The sequence below is a fragment of the Scyliorhinus torazame genome, chromosome 5 (genome assembly GCF_047496885.1).
Source record: "Scyliorhinus torazame isolate Kashiwa2021f chromosome 5, sScyTor2.1, whole genome shotgun sequence".
Lineage (NCBI taxonomy): Eukaryota > Metazoa > Chordata > Chondrichthyes > Carcharhiniformes > Scyliorhinidae > Scyliorhinus > Scyliorhinus torazame.
This window is the reverse complement of record NC_092711.1, coordinates 84,726,876-84,745,955: the sequence shown is the minus strand read 5'-3', so window position 1 is coordinate 84,745,955 and position 19,080 is coordinate 84,726,876. Positions and strand designations below refer to the sequence as shown.

The 19,080-nt window shown below is 47.2% G+C and overlaps 3 protein-coding genes across 4 annotated transcripts in view; 1 reads left to right on the top strand and 2 right to left on the bottom strand.

Annotated features, from left to right (window-relative positions):
• Nucleotides 1–19,080, top strand: part of LOC140418722 (uncharacterized) — a 402,445-nt gene that overhangs the window by 108,514 nt on the left and 274,851 nt on the right. The gene's annotated exons all lie outside the window — the stretch shown is intronic.
• LOC140418715 (uncharacterized) lies at nucleotides 438–15,726 on the bottom strand. 2 transcript variants are annotated; one of them, XM_072502283.1, is made up of 3 exons: nucleotides 15,540–15,726; nucleotides 5,732–5,832; nucleotides 438–4,995 (listed from the first exon to the last, which is right to left on the bottom strand). In XM_072502283.1, exon 3 carries the CDS (start codon nucleotides 4,581–4,583, stop codon nucleotides 3,165–3,167), a length of 1,419 nt encoding a protein of 472 aa, XP_072358384.1. In that variant the 5' UTR covers nucleotides 4,584–4,995; nucleotides 5,732–5,832; nucleotides 15,540–15,726; the 3' UTR covers nucleotides 438–3,164. The 2 variants fall into 2 exon arrangements, with proteins under 2 accessions (XP_072358384.1, XP_072358385.1); XM_072502284.1 differs by lacking the exon at nucleotides 5,732–5,832.
• Nucleotides 10,174–16,353, bottom strand: LOC140422825 (uncharacterized). The gene is made up of 3 exons (XM_072507727.1): nucleotides 16,325–16,353; nucleotides 15,071–15,193; nucleotides 10,174–14,971 (listed from the first exon to the last, which is right to left on the bottom strand). The coding sequence occupies exons 1-3, from the start codon at nucleotides 16,351–16,353 to the stop codon at nucleotides 14,173–14,175; spliced, it is 951 nt and encodes a 316-aa protein (XP_072363828.1). The 3' UTR covers nucleotides 10,174–14,172.

The window sequence follows — 19,080 nt, the reverse complement described above, 5'->3', positions numbered from 1 at the left end:
TGGGGTCTCAGACACTCACTACATTTCTGAACAAGTTGGGTGAAAGACTTTTTAAAATACATTTGGAATACCCAATTCTTTTTTTTCCAATTAAGGGGCAATTTTGCATGTCCAAATCACCTACCCTGCACATCCTTTTGGGTTATGGGGGTGAAACCCACGCAGGCACAGGGAGAATGGGCAAGCTTTACACGGACAGTGACCCGGGACTGTGACTGAACCCGGGTCCTTGGTGCCATGAGACAGCAGTGCTAATCACTGCGCCACCGTGCTGCCTCTGTTCTAAGTTTGTTGATCACACTATGATGGCATAAAAATAAGTAATGTAGATGGGATAAGAAGGGGTGGCGCAGTGGTTAGCACTGCTGCATACTGCAGTGAGGACCCGGGTTCGATCCCGGGTCACTGTCTGTGTGGAGTTTGCACATTCTCCCCGTGTCTGCATGTGTCTCACCCCCACAATATAAAGATGTGCAGGGCAGGTGGATTGGCCATGCTAAATTGCCCCTTCATTGGACAAAAAGAATTGGGTAATCTAAATTTATAAAAAGATAGTAAATGGTATCAGAAGCTGGGAGAAAGTTACAAAGGTGCATTGTGACAGTTTAAGGGATTGGACCAAACTTTCCATTCTGAATGCTGGGAAGCGAGGAGCGGATAAGCAGAAAAATGTAAGCATCCAAATCTGCTCGACAGATAGAAAAATAATGTAACAAGAATATGGATTGTTGGCCTTTACCTGGGGGGAACTGGACTACAAATAGGTTGACCTTGTGTTTCAATGATAGAGAGATCTGGTTCCATCCACCTGGAGGCTGTGCTCAGTCCAACGCATCACAACACAGGAAAAATATGTATTGGCCTTGGAGGGTGCAGCACAGATTCACGGGAATGATTAGAATAAAAGTTCAGACTCACTGAAGAAGAGGCATCAATCTCTCCTCCTGTACAAGGTATCATTTCAATCTTCCTGTTTGATATAGGATTGATTCTCTGTCTGTCTCTCTGATGTGCTTTGTCACAACCTCTCTATCCCTCTATCATTGCCTCTTTGGTTGTCTTTTTCTCCGTCATAGAATTTACATTGCAGAAGGCAATTCGGCCCAGAGTCTGTACATAAGAACATAAGAATTAGGAGCAGGAGTAGGCCATCTGGTCCCTCGAGCCTGCTCCGCCATTCAATGAGATTATGGCTGATCTTTTGTGGACTCAGCTCCACTCTCCGGCCCGAACACCATAACCCTTAATCCCTTTATTCTTCAAAAAACTATGTATCTTTATCTTAAAAACATTTAGTGAAGGAGCCTCAACTGCTTCACTGGGCAAGGAATTCCATAGATTCACAACCCTTTGGGTGAAGAAGTTCCTCCTAAACTCAGTCCTAGTACTGGCCTTGGAAAGAGCACCGTACTTAAGCCCAGGCTGCCACCCTATCCCTGTAACCCCACCTAACCTTTTGGATATGAAGTGACAATTTATCATGGCCAATCACCTAACCTGCACATGTTTGGACTGTGGGAGGAAACCGGAGCACCCGGAGGAAACGCACGCAGACACGGGGAGAAAGTGCAAACTCCACACAGACAGTCACCTGAGGCCCTGTAGCTGTGCGGCAGCAGTGCTAACCACTGTGCCGCCCTCCATACCTGCCTGGCTATGTCTCTCTCCCTTTCCTGTCTCTCCAACTCTCTGTATCTCTCTGTCCCGGTCTCTTCCACTATCTCTGCTTCTCCTATTCCATACCTGTATTGCAGTAAGATGCTACAGTAAAGTCAGAGTTCTCACCACTGATTTAAACGTTTGAACGAACGACACTCTACTGGAGCAGGCAGGAATCTTTAGCTCCTTACTTTCACTTCCTGGTTCTGACGCGATTTCTCAGTGATCGGGAACAATAAATTCCACCAATCCCACACAGGAGCCACCAACATAAAACCCTCAAAAACAAACTTAAAGACAGAAAGAAAAACTCCCGAGGGACATCACAGGTATGCAATATCAGGCAAAACAAAATGTTTACCAAACCAAAGGGGAGGTAAGAGCAGAATCTGGATCAGTGAAGTGGGTTTAACACCCAGCTCTCCCTCAACATCACTTCTCTTGACCCTCTCCACTGACTCCAAAATCTCACACTCGGTTCTGACACCCAATTGGAAAAATGAATAATTCATATATAGATATATAATTGCATTAGAAGCAGTTCAGAGATGGTTCACTGGACTAATTTCTCAGCTGAAGGGCTTATCTTATGAGGAAAGGTTGAACAAGTTGGGCCTGAACCCACTGGGGTTTATGAGAGACAATCTTACAAAAACATGGAAGATGCTGAGGGGACTCGATAGGGTAGTTATCTGGAGGCAGTTTCCTTTTACGGGGAAGATTAAAATTAGTGGACATTTCAGAGAGCTCCCTCTTAAAACAAGATGTGGAGATGCCGACGTTGGACTGGGGTGAGCACAGTAAGAAGTCTTACAACACCAGGTTAAAGTCCAACAGGTTTGTTTCAAATCATTAGCTTTCTGAGCACAGCTCCTTCCACAGGTGAATGAAGAGGTGGGTTCCACAAACACATATATAGACAAAGTCAATGATGCAAGATGATACTTTGAATGGGAGTCTTGGCAAGGAATTAAGTCTTTACAGGTCCAGATGGCACAACAGGAGAGAGGTATAATCACAGGTTAAAGAGGTGTGAATTGTCTCAAGCCAGGACAGTTGATAGGATTTCGCAAGCCCAGGCCAGATGGTGGGGGTGAATGTAATGCAACATTAATCCAAGGTCCCGGTTGAGACCGTACTCATGCATGCGGAACTTGGCTATCAGTTTCTGCTCGGCGATTCTGCGTTGTCACGCATCCTGAAGGCCGTCTCGGAGAACACTTACCCGAAGATCAGAGGCCGAATGCCCTTGACTGCTGAAGTGTTCCCCGACTGGAAGGGAACATTCCTGCCTGGCGAGTGTCACGCAATGTCCGTTCATCTGTTGTCACAACCTCTGTAAGACATGTCAGATCATTGACATGGATACCCCATTACACGCGAGAACACCACCCACCAGGTACAGGGCACATTCTTGTGCAACTCGGCCAACGTTGTCCACCTCATACGCTGTAGGAAAGGATGTCCCGAGGCGTGGTACATTGGCAAGACCATCGAAAAAGTCTCTATAATCGGTGTGACTGCCTTGGTGTCTCAGCAGGTTGGATGAACAAGTGAATCCCTTCCCACACACAGAGCAGGTGACCGAATCTCTCCATTGTGAACTCCATTGATAAATCTCTGAATCCCTTCCCACACATGCAGCAGATGAATGGCCTCTCCCCATTGTGAATGCGCTTGTGTGTCTGTAAGTGGGATGACTGAGTGAATCCTTTCCCACACCCAGTGCAGGTGAATGGCTTCTCCCCACTGTGAACTCGCTGGTGTCTCTGCAGGTTGGATGAATCACCAAATCCTTTCCCACACACTGGGCAGGTGAATGGTTTCTCCCCGGTGTGAACTCTCTGATGTCTCAGTAGATCATACGACATTCTAAATCTCTTTGTGCAGCGACAGCAGCTGAACGGTCTCTCCTCAGTGTGAATGTCTGCATGATGGTCCATCAGTGCAGGGTTTAGAAAGCAACTCCCACAGTCAGAGCATTTAAAATGTGTCTCATTGCTTTGGGTGCCTTGTCGTTGCAACAGACTAGACGACTGAGTTAATCCCTTTCCACACATGGAGCAGGTGAATGGTCTCTCCCCAGTGTGAATGTGACGGTGTCTCACCAGGCTCGATAACTGAGTGAATCCCTTCCCACACTCCGAGCAGGTGAACGGTCTCTCCCCAGTGTGAATATGACGGTGTCTCACCAGGCTCGATAACTGAGTGAATCCCTTCCCAGACTCGGAGCAGGTGAATGGTCTCTCCCCAGTGTGATCGTGACGGTGTCTCACCAGGCTCGATAACTGAGTGAATCCCTTCCCACACACTGAGCAGGTGAATGGTCTCTCCCCGGTGTGAATGTGACGGTGTCTCACCAGGCTCGATAACTGAGTGAATCCCTTCCCAGACTCGGAGCAGGTGAATGGTCTCTCCCCAGTGTGAATGTGACGGTGTCTCACCAGGCTCGATAACTGAGTGAATCCCTTCCCACACTCCGAGCAGGTGAACGGTCTCTTCCCGGTGTGAATGTGTTGGTGTTTCAGCAGGTGGAATGAGCGAATGAATCCCTTCCCACACTCGGAGCAGGTGAACAACCCCTCACCTGTGTGGAATCTCTGGTGATTCCGCAAGGCGGATGACCGAGCGAATCCCTTCCCACACTCAGGGCAGGAGAACGGCCTCTCCCCAGTGTGAACCCGCTGGTGTGTCAGCAGGTTGTATGAATCACTGAATCCCTTCCCACACTCAAGGCAGGAGAATGGCCTCTCCCCAGTGTGAACTCGCTGGTACCTCTGCAGGGTGGATGAATCAATTAATCCTTTCCCACACACTGAGCAGGTGAATGGCTTCTCTCCGCTGTGACTGCGCCGATGGGTTTCCAGCTCACAGGGAGCACGGAATCCCTTCCCACAGTCTCCACATTTCCACGGTTTCTCCATGTCGGTGGCTGTGTCTCCAGGTTGGATAATAAGTTGAAGCCTCGTCACGTGTCAGGTCTCTCCCCGCTGTGAATTGTGTGATGATTTTGAGGCTGTGTAAGTGGTTGAAGCTCTTTCCAGTCAGTAAACTGGAACACTCACTCGGGTGTAGGTTTATCTCGGTGCTTTTCCAGTCACACTGATGTTTCCACAGTCAGTTCACTGGAACACTCACTCGGGTGTGGGTGTATCTCGGGGCTTTTCCAGTCACACTGATGTTTGTAACCCTTTGAAGCAGACAAAACACACAAACATTTCTCATTGTAGATGCAAAAGCCGATGATATTCATGTCCTGATGAATCGAATAACTGTCAGATCTTGTCTTGATGTTTGGTTTGAGATTTCTGTCTGCAAATCCTCACTTCTAATATCCTGTGAAAGGAATTTACAAAATTCATTCGTGAGAACAGGATAGAAATGCAGAACAGACAATTCTAGTTTCTGTGGAACATTCTTTCCTCCCTCAATCTTCAAAATCTGCAAATCTCCAGACCACACGGTCTCCCTCGTTTCCCCCCTGCAATATATACACTCGCAATTCTCCTGAAGGTGCTGATTCAAGCTGATGGACAGATCCATGCTGACTACCTCCTGTCCTAGACTCGGAGATCACAGGAAATGGGAGCAGAAGTAGGCCACTCGCTCCATCAGGACTGCTCTGCCATTCAATAAGGTTATGGGTGAAAAGTTTGCCCCTTTGTCTTCCCTTTTCACCCCAGCAGCCTCCGCATTCAAAGGTTCATCTGCCATTTCTGTCAAATCCAGCACGATGCCACCATGAAACAGATCTACTCACCACCCAGTCAGCATTCTGCAGGGACCTCTACCTATATGACACCCTGGTACACTCCTCCATCTCCCTCAACCCCTTACTGCATTTCCTCCAATGCATTCGCAGAAGGTGCAATACCCACCCCACTACTTCCTCCCTGTCCAAGTTTCTAAACTCTCCTCTCAGCTGAAGCAGCGTTTCATTGCACCTCCTTCAATTTAGTCTACTGCATGTGCTGCTCCCAATGTGGTCTCCTATACACTGGGGAGACTAAATGCTGACTGGTTGATCTTTGCTCAATCCACAACCTTCCTGTCAGTTGCCATTTTAACTCACCATCTTGCCTTTGGCCTGCTGCAATGCTCCAGCTGTGCCCAATACAAACTGGAGGAACAACACTGCATCTTCCGATTCGGCGCATTCCAGCCTTCTGGACTCTACATTTAGGTGAACAAATTTAAACTGTGAACCTTCCTTCTGAAAGAGGCCCACTCCCCCCGCCCTATCCCCCATCTAACATTTGAACACCAAAAGCAACTAAGCACAGTCAATCCACCTAACCTGCACATCTTTGGACTGTGTGAGAAAACCTACGCAGACACAGGAGAACGTGCAAACTCCACAGTCACTCGAGCCAGAATTGAATCCGCATCCCTGGCGCTGTGAGGTAGTAGTGCGAACCACATGTGCAATAAATGTCTCTGAGGCAGATTCCTGCAACTCGAGATAAAATATGTCCCTGTCTGGCGGCGGGGCCAACCTGGATCTCCGGGGGTCGCTCCCTGCGCATGCGTCCTTCTTCAGGTTGCCCTCAATAAAGATGGCGCTCGTGCATGCGCCCTCCTGTATATCGCCCAGTTTCAAAAAGGCGGCCTTCAATCCGGGCCTTTCACCGGAACCGCGAAAGCTTGGTGCAAACAGCGTACCAGGAGATTCATATTCGGGCTTCGGAGGCTCTACTCAGTGTTTATGAAGCCTTCCAATCCAGGCACCAGCTCCACCGCTCCCTCCTTACCGGGTGATTTCTCAATTTAAATCACTGCTGATTCCAACCCAACTCTCACCTTCAGTAACCAGACTGCGCTTGCTCTGCATCACAATGCCCGGCTGATTGACGGAAGGTCGCGACCAATAGGAAGAGGGGGCTAACACTGCAATGAAGTTATTGTGAAAATCCCCTAGTAGTCACACTCCGGCGCCTGTTCGGGTACACGGAGGGAGAATTCAGAATGTCCAATTCACGTAACAGCATGTCTTTTGGGACTTGTGGGAGGAAACCGGAGCACCCGGAGGAAACCCACGCAGACACTGGGAGAATGTGCAGACTTCACACAGACAGTGACCCAAGTCGGGAATTAAACCTGGGTCCCTGGCGCTGTGAATCAACAGTGCTAACCACTGTGCTACTGTGCATAACATTGAGAGAGGAAGGTTTGTGTTATTGCTGATGAGAAGCAGCAGCTCCTGTCAGACACGCACATACTATCTATCCATTCTATCTATCGTACACATCAAAACAGAGAAAATAGGAGCAGGAGAAATTCATTCGGTCCATCGAGCCTGCTCCACCATTCAATGTGATGATGGCCAAACATCTAACTCAGTAGTTTTGTTCCTGTACCCTTTGATCCCTTTAGCCACAGGAGCTATATCTAATTCCTTCTTGAAAACATACAATGTTCTGGCCTCAACTGCTTCCTGTGGTAGGGAATTCCACACGCTTACCACTCAATGGGTGAAATAATTTTGAAATGTCTCCTCATTTCAGTCCGAAAAGGTTTACCCCGTATTCTTAGACTATGACCTCTGGTTCTTGACAACCCCACCATCGGGAACATCCTTCCTGCGATGACCTAGTCTAGTTCTTTTAGAATTATATAAATTTCTGTGAGATCCCACCTCATTCTTCTAAATTCGAGCAAATTCAATCCTAACTGACTCAATCTCTCCTCATAGTCAGTCCCACCATCCCAGGAATCAGTGTAGTAAATTTTCGCTGCACTCCATTCAAAGAAGCACAGAATAATATAGCAGAGGGCTTTGGCCCATCGAGTCTGCCCCAACACATGAAAAACACCTGACCTGTCTACCTAATTCCATTTGTCAGCACTTGGCCCATAGTCTTGAATGTTATGACATGCCACGTGCTCATCCAGGTACTTTTTAAAGAATGCGAGGCAACCTGCCTCTACCATCCGACCAGGTAGTACATTTCAGACCATCACCACCCTCTGAGTAAAAAAGATTTTCCTCAAGACCCTCTTAGAATCACATCAGAGCAAGAACATCCTTCCTCAGATAAGGAGACCAAAATTGCACACAGTATTCCAGGTGTGGCCTCACCAAGGTCCTGTAGAACTGCAGGCATGGGGAGAATGTGAAAACTCCACATCGACAGTGACCCATGGCCACGATCGAACCTGGGTCTGCAGCGCCGTGAGGAAGCAGTGCTAACCACTGCAACACCATGCCACCGTAACAGCAACAATAACAGAGAATACAACCTCTGTAATCACTGTGATTCGCTGGCGTGTCAATAGGTTAAAACACCAGTGAGTCCCTTCCCACACATGGAGCAGGTGAACAGCCTCTCACCAGTGTGAATGTTGTGTGTCAATAGACATGTTTTGCTTTTAAATCCCTGCTCACGCTCAGAATTTTGATAGGTGTGAATAAGTTGACGTTATTGAGGTGGGATGACTGAATCAATCCCTTCCCATACATGGAACAGGTGAATGGTCTCGCTCCAGAGTGAGTGCATTGCTGGACACGGAGTTCATCTAAACCCAGTCCCACAGAGAGATCCTGAACCCAGTCCCACAGAGAGATCCTGAACCCAGTCCCACAGAGTGATCCTGAGCCCAATCCCACAGAGAGATCCTGAACCCAGTCCCACAGTGAGATCCTGAACCCAGTCCCACAGAGAGATCCTGAACCCAGTCCCACAGAGAGATCCTGAACCCAGTCCCACAGAGAGATCCTGAACCCAGTCCCAGTGAGAGATCCTGAACCCAGTCCCACAGTGAGAGATCCTGAACCCAATCCCACAGAGAGATCATGAACCCAGTCCCACAGAGAGATCATGAACCCAGTCCCACAGAGAGATCCTGAACCCAGTCCCAGTGAGAGATCCTGAACCCAGTCCCACAGAGAGATCCTGAACTCAGTCCCACAGAGAGATCCTGAATCCAGTCCCACAGAGAGATCTTGAACCCAGTCCCACAGAGAGATCCTGAACCCAGTCCCACAGTGAGATCCTGAACCCAGTCCCACAGGGAGATCCTGAACCCAGTCCCACAGAGAGATCCTGAACAGTCTCCTGTCAGTGTGAACATGTTAGCTCCACAGAAACTTCATCCTTCCCACATCCAGATATTTAAAAGATCTTCCGTCAGTATGAATGTACTAGTGTTTTAATAGGTTGAATTACTCAGTGAATCCCTCCCCACACATGGAGCAGGTGAATGACCTTTCCCCGGTGTGAACTCACTGGTGTTACTGCAGGATGGACAATCGGCTGAACATCTTCCTGCACTGAGAGCAGATGGAGTGGAACCGGAGTGAATGCACTGGTGAACCATCAGTGAATGTGGGTTTTACAGCTCCTGTCACAGTCTCAGCATTTAAACCCTCTCTCTGCAGTATGAACTCACTGGTGTGTGGGGGTGCTGGATGGAAGGGTTGGTCACAGAGAGATATTTGTCCGAGTTAATTGGTGGAAGTGAGGAAACTAGCAGAGGCAGCTGTTTGGATTGTCTCGCACTTATTGGAGGTGGGGATGGAGGAGACAGGGGAGAGGGGGAACATTTCAAAAGGACCTAACTTGTCTTCGAGATATTAAAAAGATTCAACATGATGTGTGTGAAATAGAAAGTTGACTTTTTTCACTTTTATCCACAATATTAACTACAATAATTGGGCTGGAGTTTATTATCAGCAGAAACATCCTCCAATGAACATGGTTCAGTCCTGGATGTGATTACCAGCAAAGTTCAATCACTGTCGTTACTCGTGAAGTCGCTGGTGTCTCAGCAGGGCGGATGAGTGAGTGAATCTCATCTTACACACAAAGCAGGTGAATGGCCTCTCCCCCGTGTGAACTCGCAGATGTGTCCGCAGATTGGATAAGGTAGTGACTCTCTTCCCACACTTGGAGCAGGTGAATGGGCCTGACGCAGTGTGAGTGCGCTGGTGTATCAGCAGGGCAGATGACTGAATGAATCCCTTCCCACACATGGAGCAGGTGAATGGCCTCTCCCCAGTGTGAGTGCGCTGGTGTATCAGCTGGTTGGATAAGGTAGTGAATCCCTTTCCACACATGGAGCAGGTGAATGGTTTCTCCCCAGAGTGAACTCGCTCATGTGTCAGCAGGTGGAATGAATGAATGAATGAATCCCTTCCCACACTCGGAGCAGGTAAATGGTCTCTCCCCAGTGTGAACTCGCTGGTGGACTGTAAGTTGAGATGACCATCTGAACCTAGTCCCGCAGTGAGAGCACCTGAATGGTCTCTTGTCACTGTGAACACGTTGATGGGACATAAGTTCACTGGAGCTTTTAAAGGACTTCTACAGTCTGAGCATTTGAAAGGTCTCTCCACAGTGTGAGTCCGCTGGTGTTTTAGAAGGTTGTTTGACTTTGTAAATCCAATCCCACACACGGGGCAGGTGAATGGCCTCTCCCAGTGTGAGCGCTTGATGTGCTTCCAGCTCTGATGGGTAATTGAATCCCTTCCCACAGTCCCCACATTTACAGGGTTGCTTCCCTGTGTGACTGGGCTTGTGTCTTGACAGGCCAGAAGAATGGCTGAAACCTTGTCCACACACAGAACACGTGTACGGTTTCTCCCCACTGTGAACGGTGCTTTTCCCTTCTATGTTCAAACTCTGATAATATTCGGAGTATGATAAACTGAACCAGTTCATCAGATCCTGATGTGATGCTTGGTTTGAATTTTCTGGCTGCAAATTGTCCCTTTCTGATACCCTGTGAAATTGATTTAAAACCGAAAATAGGGAGTGAGAGAGAACCCACAGAAACACAAAGGCAGGTTGTGAAATTGAGCTGAATGAATCTGGTCATTTATGGGGCCGGCACTGGGAAAAAGTGACCATGAAAACGGCTGGATTGTCATAAAAACCCAACTGGTTCACTCATGTCCTTCAGGGAACCTGCCACCCGGTCTGGACTTACAGACGATGCTAACCTCATGTCAGAAAGAGAGAGGGGATGAGGCGGGGTGATGGACGGTATTTTATATTCTTACAACTCCATCAGATCTTTGAGAGAATCACCCAAACTCGGAACCTCCACCCAGAAAAACCAGGACAATAGTTTTTAAATTTAGGTACCCAATTCTTTTTTCCCAAAAATGGGCAATTTAGCATGGCCAATCCCCCTGCCCTGTACATCTTTTTGTTGTGGGGGTGAGAGCTACACTTACACGTGGAGAAAGTGCAAACTTCACATGGAGAGTGACCCGGGGCCGGGATTGAACCTGGGTCCTCGGTGCCGTGAGGCAGCAGTGCTAACCACTGCTCCACCCTGCCGCCCAGAACAGGTGTATGTGAAAACTATCACCTCTAAGTTTCCCACAAAGTCACATTCATCCTGACCTGACTGGCATCCAGAATAGAATGAGCAGAAAATTCCTTCAAGTAAATATTGAGAAGATCAAAGCCAATGTCTTCAATCCCTTCCACAAACACCACTCCCTTCCCACTGACCATCCATCTCCCTGGAAACTGAACCAGACAGATCACAACGCCAGTATAATATGTGACCCTGAGATAAGCTTAACCACAATCTACACCATCTCCACTCCAGCTCAAACTGAAACAACAAAGGCTTTCACAAGGGAATTGGACAAGCCCCTGAAGAGAATAGAAGTGCTGGGCTACTAGGGAAGGGTTGGGGAAATCGGACTTTCTGATTTGCTCTTGCAGAGAACCAGCAGGGGCACAATGGGATAAATGGCCTCCTTCTGTATTGTAATCATTCTATTGCAGCACAACATACAAATTAGGAGAAGTGGGTTATTCGGCCCCTCTAGCCTGCTCTGCCATTCAATATCATGGCTGATCGGAGAATAACTACAACTGGACATTTTGCCTACCCACAGTAAACTATCCCGGAGGCCAGGGGCTAACCTGCAGACCCAGTACGTCCCCCAATACAAGGGACCAACCTGCACACCCAATACGTCCCCCAATACAATTCAATGTTTATTGGTCCATCTCTATCTCTAGAATAGATTCAGTGACCAATGGCTGCTATAAAATAAAAGCAAAAGACTGTCGTTGCTGAAAATCTCAAATACAAAGAGCAAACACTGGACAAACTCAGCAGGAACTTAAGCAAGGATTCAGGAGGGCTAAAAGAGGTCACGAAAAGTCATTGGCAAACAGGATTAAGGAAAAACACAAGGCTTTTAAAACATATATAAAGAGCAAGAGGGTAGCCAGGGAAAGGGTTGACCCACTCAATGACAGGGGAGGGAATCTATGAATGGAGCCAGAGGAAATGAGCGACGTACTAAATTAGTACTTTGCATCAGTATTCACCAAAGAAATGAAATGAAAATCGCTTATTGTCACAAGTAGGCTTCAAATGAAGTTACTGTGAAAAGACCCTGGTCGCCAAATTCCGGCGCCTGTTCGGGGAGGCTGGTACGGGAATTGAACCATGCTGCTGGCCTGCCTTGGTCTTCTTTCAAAGCCAGCGAATTAGCCCTGTGCTAAACAGCCCCTAGAGAATGACTGGGTGGATGATGAATCTGGGGAAGGGCGTGTAGATATTCTGGGTCACAGTGAGATCAAAAAGGAAAAGATGTTGGGCGCCTTGAAACCATCCAGCTCGATAACTCCCAAGGGCCCCAGAATACTGAGGGAGGCAAGGGAGGAAATTGCTGGGGTCTTGACAGAAAAAGTTGTATCATCACCGGCTACAGGTGAGGTCCCAGAGGACTGGAGCATACCTAATGTTGTTCCTTTGTTCAAGAAGGGTAGCAAGGATAATCCAGGATATTACAGGCCGATGAGCCGCCTTACAACAGTGCTTGAGAAATTATTGGAGAGGATTCTTCGAGACAGGATTTACTCCCATTTGGAAGCAAGTGTACTTGTTAGCGAGAGGCAGCATGGTTTTGTGAACGGGAGGTTGAGTCTCACTAACTGATCAAGTTTTTCGAGGAAGTGACGAAGATGACTGATGAGGGTAGGTCAGTGGATGTTGTCTACATGGACCTCAGTAAGGTATTTGACAAGGTCCCTCTTGGTACAGAAGGTGAAATCACATGGGATCAGAGGTGAGCTGGCAAGATGGATAGAGAACTGGCTAGGTCATAGAAGACAGAGGGTAGCAGGGAAGGGTGCTTTTCTGCTTGGAGGGTTGTGACTAGTGGTGTTCCGCGGGGATCAGTGCTGGGACCTTTGCTGTTTGTAGTATATATAAATGATTTGGAGGAAAATGTAATGGTCTGGTTAGTAAGTTTTCGGACGACACAAACGTTGGTGGAATTGCGGATAGCGATGAGGGCTGTCAGAGGATACAGCAGGCTTTAGATCATTTGGAGACTTGGGCGGAGAGATGGCAGATGAAGTTTGATCCTGACAAATGTAGGGCAGCACGGTAAGACATTGGTCAGCACTGTGGCTTCACAGCGCCACGGTCCCAGGTTCGATTCCCCGCTGGGTCACTGTCAGTGCAGAGTCTGCACTTTCTCCCTGTGTCTGCATGGGTTTCCTCCGGGTGCTCCGGTTTCCTCCCACAGTCCAAAGACTTGCAGGTTAGGTGGATTGGACAGGCCAAATTGCCCTTAGTGTCCAAAACTGTTAGATGGGGTTATTGGGTTACAGGGATAGGGTGGAAGTGAGGGCTTAAGTGGGTCGGTGCAGACTCGATGGGCCGAATGGCCTCCTTCTGCACTGTATGTTCTATGTCTATGACTTCCTTACTGTGTACTCAATGCCCCTAATAATAAAGCCTACAATACTTTCTGTTTTATTAACTGCTCTCTCAACAAGCACTGCCATGTCCATTAGCAATTTTAACTCCAATACAATTTGTTCCATCATCCAAAGATGTGCAGGTTAGGTGGATTGGCAATGCTAAATTTCCCGTTAGTGTCCAAAGATGTGCGGGTTATGGGGATAGGGTGGGGGATTGGCCTAGGTAGGGTGCTCTTTCAGAGAGTTGGTGCAGTTTTAAAGGGCTGAATGGCCTCCTTCTGCACTGTACAACTGCTATGGTTCTAAGTCATTAACATAGATCTAGATAGTTTTGGCCACAACACTGATCCCAGGGGTAGTCCATTAGTTAGTTTGTGCCAATTTGAAAATTACTCATTTATCCCAACTCACTCTTTGCTGTTAGTTATCCAGACCTCGATCTGTGCGAATATATCACCCCCAACACCATGAGCTCCTATCTTATGCAGTAACCTTCTTTGTGATACATTACTGAAAGCCTTTGGAAATCCAAACACACAACATCTACTGGTTCCCTTTATCCACCCTGCTTATTATATCCTCAAAGAACTCAAGGCTCCTCTGTCTTTTTGGAGGGGAGGATAGGGAATAGAGGGGAGAGGGAGATCCCTTCAAAAGGAACTAACTTGTGTTGGAAATATTAAAAAGACCTAACACACTGTGTGCTCAGCACAAAACTGATTTGACTTTTAACCGGAATATTCATTCCTAGAACAGGGCTGGACTTTCTTAAACTCCAAAACAAACCCTAAAGGGCAAATGGATAAACAGCAAAATTCTATCAAAACAGTTATTTGTGAGCTCGCTGGTGTCTCAGCAGGGTGGATGAGTGAGCAAATCCCTTCTGACATATGGAGCAGGTGAATGGCTTCTCCCCAGTGTGAACTCGCTGGTGTGGCAGCAGGGTTGATGACTGAGTGAATCTCTTCCCACACATGGAGCAGCCAAATGGTCTCTCCCCGCTGTGAATACGCTGGTGTTCCAGCAGGTCGGTGGACCCAGTAAATCCCTTCCCACAGACAGAACAGGTGAATGGCCTTTCCCCAGTGTGAACTCGCTGGTGTTTCAGCAGGGCTGAGGAATTAGTAAATCCCTTCCCACAAACAGAGCAGGAGAATGGTCTCTCTCCAGTGTGAATTCGCTGGTGTGTCATCAGGCGTGACGACCGACTGAATCCCTTCCCACACTCGTTGCAGGTAAACGGGCTCTCTCCAGTGTGAATTCGCTGGTGTACAGTGAGGTCAGATAATTGCCTGAACCCAGTCCCACAGTCAGAGCACCTGAATGGTCTCTCGCCACTGTGAATACGTTGATGGCGCATCACTTCCCCAGAACTTTTGTACCAATTGCCGCAGTCTGGGCATTTAAAAGGTCTCTCATCAGAGTGAACACGCTGGTGAGCCAACAGGTTGCAAGACAGACTGAATCCCTTCCCACACGTGGAGCAGGTGAACGGTCTCTCCCCAGTGTGACTGCGCCGATGAGTTTCCAGCTCAACTGGATATTTGAATCCCTTCCCACAGTCTCCACATGTCCATGCTTTCTCCCCGTTGTGTCTGCACTTGTGGTTCAAGAGGTCAGACAATTGGCTGAAGTCTCATCCACACACAGAGCATGTGTTCAGCTTCTCCCAACTGCGAATGGTGCTTTCTCCTTCCATATTCAAAATCCAAAGATATTCAGGTTACGATAAATTGGGCGACTCAATCAGATCCTGTTGTGATATTTGATTCGAGTTTCCAAACTGCAAATTGTCTCTTTCTAATACCTTGTGAAATTGATTAAAACCAGAAAAAGGTGTAAGTGCAAACCTACAAAGAGACAAAGGCAGGTTGTAAAATTGAGCTGAATGAATCTGGTCATTTGTGGGGCCGACACTGGGAAAAAGAGCCCATAAAAACTGCTGTATTGTTGTAAAAACCAAACTAGTTCAGTGATGTTGTTTAGGGTAGGAAACCTGCCAAACTTGAGTTCATCCAAATTTCTGCTGCCATGCCCCCTGAACTGAATCCCACTCACTCACTCATCACCCCTGTGCTCACTGATCTACATTGGGTCCCGGTTAAGCAACATCCTTGTTTGCAAATCTTGCTCCACCCTATTTCCAGCTACACAGCTGTTTAAATCTTGAACCACAAATAAAACAGAAACACTTACATTCAGGTACTAATAAACTGAGTTACTCTCAGGTTTTGAAGTGAATCTTCGGTGAGTTTTTCGGCTTAAAATTCTGCTTTCCTAATGTCCTGTAAAAAGTCATCACTGTCAGTCCAGGATTAAAAATTCAGAAGAGAAAAACATTTCTCTTGGTTTGAGTTTGCTGTGTGTAAATCCTCCCCTTCTAACCTCCAGTAAAAGGAGTTTCCAGAATCCATTACTGTCAGTCTAGAAGAGTAATTCGCAACATTTTCTCCTCCTGCTGACAGTACGCATGCGCACTCCTGCCCCCCCCCCCCAAAAAAAATGTCAGTCTCCCAGATGCCCCCCCCCCCCCGGGATTAAACATTAGATTCTTAATTTTGTTCTGCCATCTCCACAGGGTGTTTATGGAGCCTCCACGTCCATTCCGCCACCTCAATCACCCTCCTCTAATCAGCCGTTATTTACTCGTTGAGGCATTTCCCATCCATTAGCAGATTGAGATCAACGAGTCAGAAATTCTCTCTCCAGGTCACCGGGACCCTGAAGCCCCGCCCACTCCACTACGTGAACAAATAGTCCCGCATGCGCACTGCTCCTGCTGAAACAAGATGGTTTTTAAACCTGGGCCTATTCTCAGGAAAAAGCCTCCGAGCTACAAACTCCGGACCTGCGGGATCATATTTGGGATTGGGGCCCATCCCGGGTGTTTATGAAGCCTCCCCACCCTCACCTCCCGGCTCCATTCCTCCCTCCGCCCCGCCCGCTCTCTCCAATTAACAAAAAACCTCTCCCGCACTCACCCGCCTCTGAGCAAGGTGACACTGCGCATGTTCCGGAGAATTCAGCACTGCGCCTGCGTATTGACCTCTCTCAGTGAATAGGGCACATTCACCCCCGCAGGGAATGTTGGGTAACAGCAGCGCCATTGAAGTATCCAAACAGAAGGAAACAAATTTAGTTACGCAATTCAAAGGAATTAATAAATACAACACCAACAGTCTTATGAATATCTGCGCTGTTGTATTCCATTCCTAAAAGACCTTTATTTTCTTGTCGGTACATGATTAGTTTTAAAAAACTTTTTCCAACTTTTCCCTGACTCCTCTCAGGGTGCTAAGTCTGTCTGCGTCAATCCCACAGTCACTGGTTCCTCTCCTTCTCTATTTACTGATGCTGAACTGCAATTCAATGAGGGAAAATGTGAGTTGTTCATTTTGGAAGAATGAATGAGAAGGCGGATTCTTGTTTAAATGGTGAGACTGCAGAAAGCTGTAGCCCAAAGGGACTTGGGGTTCTTGAAGCTCAGAAAGAGAGCAGACAGGAGCAGAAGGAAATAGGGAAGGCAAATGTGATGCGGGTGCTTATTCAAGGGCGATTTGGACCCCTCATTTAAGGAAAGATATATCATTGAAGGCAGTATAGAGGAGATTTACACCAATGATCCCGGGTATGGAGACGTTTCCATATGAGGAAAGATTAAACAAGTTGAGTCTGTACTCCTAGGAGTGCAGAAGTATGAGAAATGATATGACTAAAACATATAAGAGTTTTAGAGGGTTAGACAAGGTAAATATTGGGTGGATGTCCTTGAACATTTTCAGGACTGAGAGCAATAGGTTTTTAATAATTAAGGGAAATCAGGGTTAAGGAGAGAAGGCAGGAAAATTGACTTAGTGTTGGATCAGTCATTTTTTTATTAAATGGAGGAGCAGGCTTGAAAGGCTGAATGGATTACTACTGTTCCTGTTGAATATTAATTATTCTCTGGAACGATACAGCACAGATGGAAACTATTTGGCCCATTATACCAGTGCTGGCTCTTTGGAAGATTCATCCAATTAATTCCACAGTCATAATAATGATAATCTTTATTATTGTCACAAGCAGGCTTACATTAACATTGCAATGAAGTTACTGTGAAAAGCCCCGTGTTGTCACATTCTGGCGCCTGTTTGGGTACACTGAGGGAGAATTCAGTATGTCCAATTCACCTAACAAGCACGTCTTTCGGGACTTGTGGGAGGAAACCGGAGCACCTGGAGCAAACCCACAAAGGCACGGGGAGATCGTGCAGACTCCGCACAGTGACCCAAGCCAGGAATTAAACCCGAATCCCTGGCGCTGTGAAGCCACAGTGCTAACTCTGTGCTAATGTGCCGCCCATTGAGTAACTATGATTAACACAAACTGATTTGACTTGATTTTTATTCAGAATTTAATTTCTTACTACAGGGTTGGAGTTTATGAACATCATAATAATAATCTTTATTATTGTCACAAGTTGGCTTATAATAACACTGCAATGAAGTTACTGTGAAAATCTCCTAGTCGCCACATTCCGGCCCCTGTTCGGGTATACAGAGGGAGAATTCAGAATGTCCAATTCACCTAATAAGCACATCTTTCGGAGTTTGTGGGAGAAACAGACCCCAATGAATATGGTTCAGTCCAGGCTGTGATTCGCAAAACAATCCAATCACTGAAGTTACTTGTGAACTTGCTGGTGCATCAGTAGGTTGGAATCTGAGTGAATCCCCTCCCATACTGGGAGCAGGTGAATGGCCTCTCCATTGTGTGAAGACGCTGCTGTACAGTGAGGTGAGACGATTGGCTGAACACAGACTTTTGAGTGGTAAGCTGCTGATTGGGCGGCACAGTAGCACAGTGGTTAGCACTGTTGCTTCACAGCTCCACGGTCCAAGGTTCGATTTCTGGCTTGAGTCACTGTCTGTACAGAGTCTGCACATTCTCCCCGTATTTCCTTGTGTTTCCTCCGGGTGCTCCGGTTTCCTCCCATAGTCCAAAGATGTGCAGGTTAGGTGGATTGGCTTGACCATTTTGAATTGCCCTTACTGTCCAAAAGGTTTAGGTGGGGTTACTGGTATACGGGGTTAGGGTGGAGGTATAGGCTTAAGTCAGGTGCACCTTCCAAGGGCCAGTGCAGACCCGATGGGCCAAATGGCCTCTTTCTGAACTGTAAATTCTATGATACAATGAGAGCATCTGAATGGTCTCTCTTAAGATCCCCAGAATCTTTATAACAATCTTCACAGTCTGGGCATTTAAATGGTCTCTCCCAGTGTGAACTCACTGGTGTCTCAGCAGATTGGAGGAATGAGCAAATCCCTTCCTACATTGGGAGAAGGTGAACAGCCTCTCCCCAGCGTGAATATGTTGGTGTGTCTATCCCTTTCCATACTCAGAGCACGTGAAAAGCATCTGCCCAGTGTGCGTGCACCGATGAACTACTGGCTGGGATGGCTAATCAAATCCCTTCCCACAGTCCCCACATTCCCACGGTTTCTCCCCGGTGTGATTGCATTTATGTTTCGAAAGGCCAGATGATCGACTGAAGCATCGTCCACACACAGAACACGTGTACGGTTTCTCCCCACTGTGAACGGTGCTTTTTCCTTCCAAGTTCAAAATCCGATGATATTCAGTTTACGATAAATTCGGTGAGTGTTAGATGCTGATGTGATGTTTAGTTTCTGTTTCCTAACTGTGTGAACTCGCTGGTGTAATGCTAGGTTAGTTGACCAATTGAATCCCAACC

Bases quoted from the DNA above. Each gene is read 5' to 3' on its own strand.
- LOC140422825 (XM_072507727.1), bottom strand. From the start codon at position 16,353: ATGCGCAGTGTCACCTTGCTCAGAGGCGG. The intron at 15,194-16,324 runs GTGAGTGCGGGA...GTCTCTTTGTAG, and splicing joins GTCACCTTGCTCAGAGGCGG to GTTTGCACTTACACCTTTTT. The intron at 14,972-15,070 runs GTAACCTGAATA...ATGAGACTTCAG, and splicing joins ATTGAGTCGCCCAATTTATC to CCAATTGTCTGACCTCTTGA.
- LOC140418715 (XM_072502283.1), bottom strand. From the start codon at position 4,583: ATGGAGAAACCGTGGAAATGTGGAGACTGTGGGAAGGGATTCCGTGCT.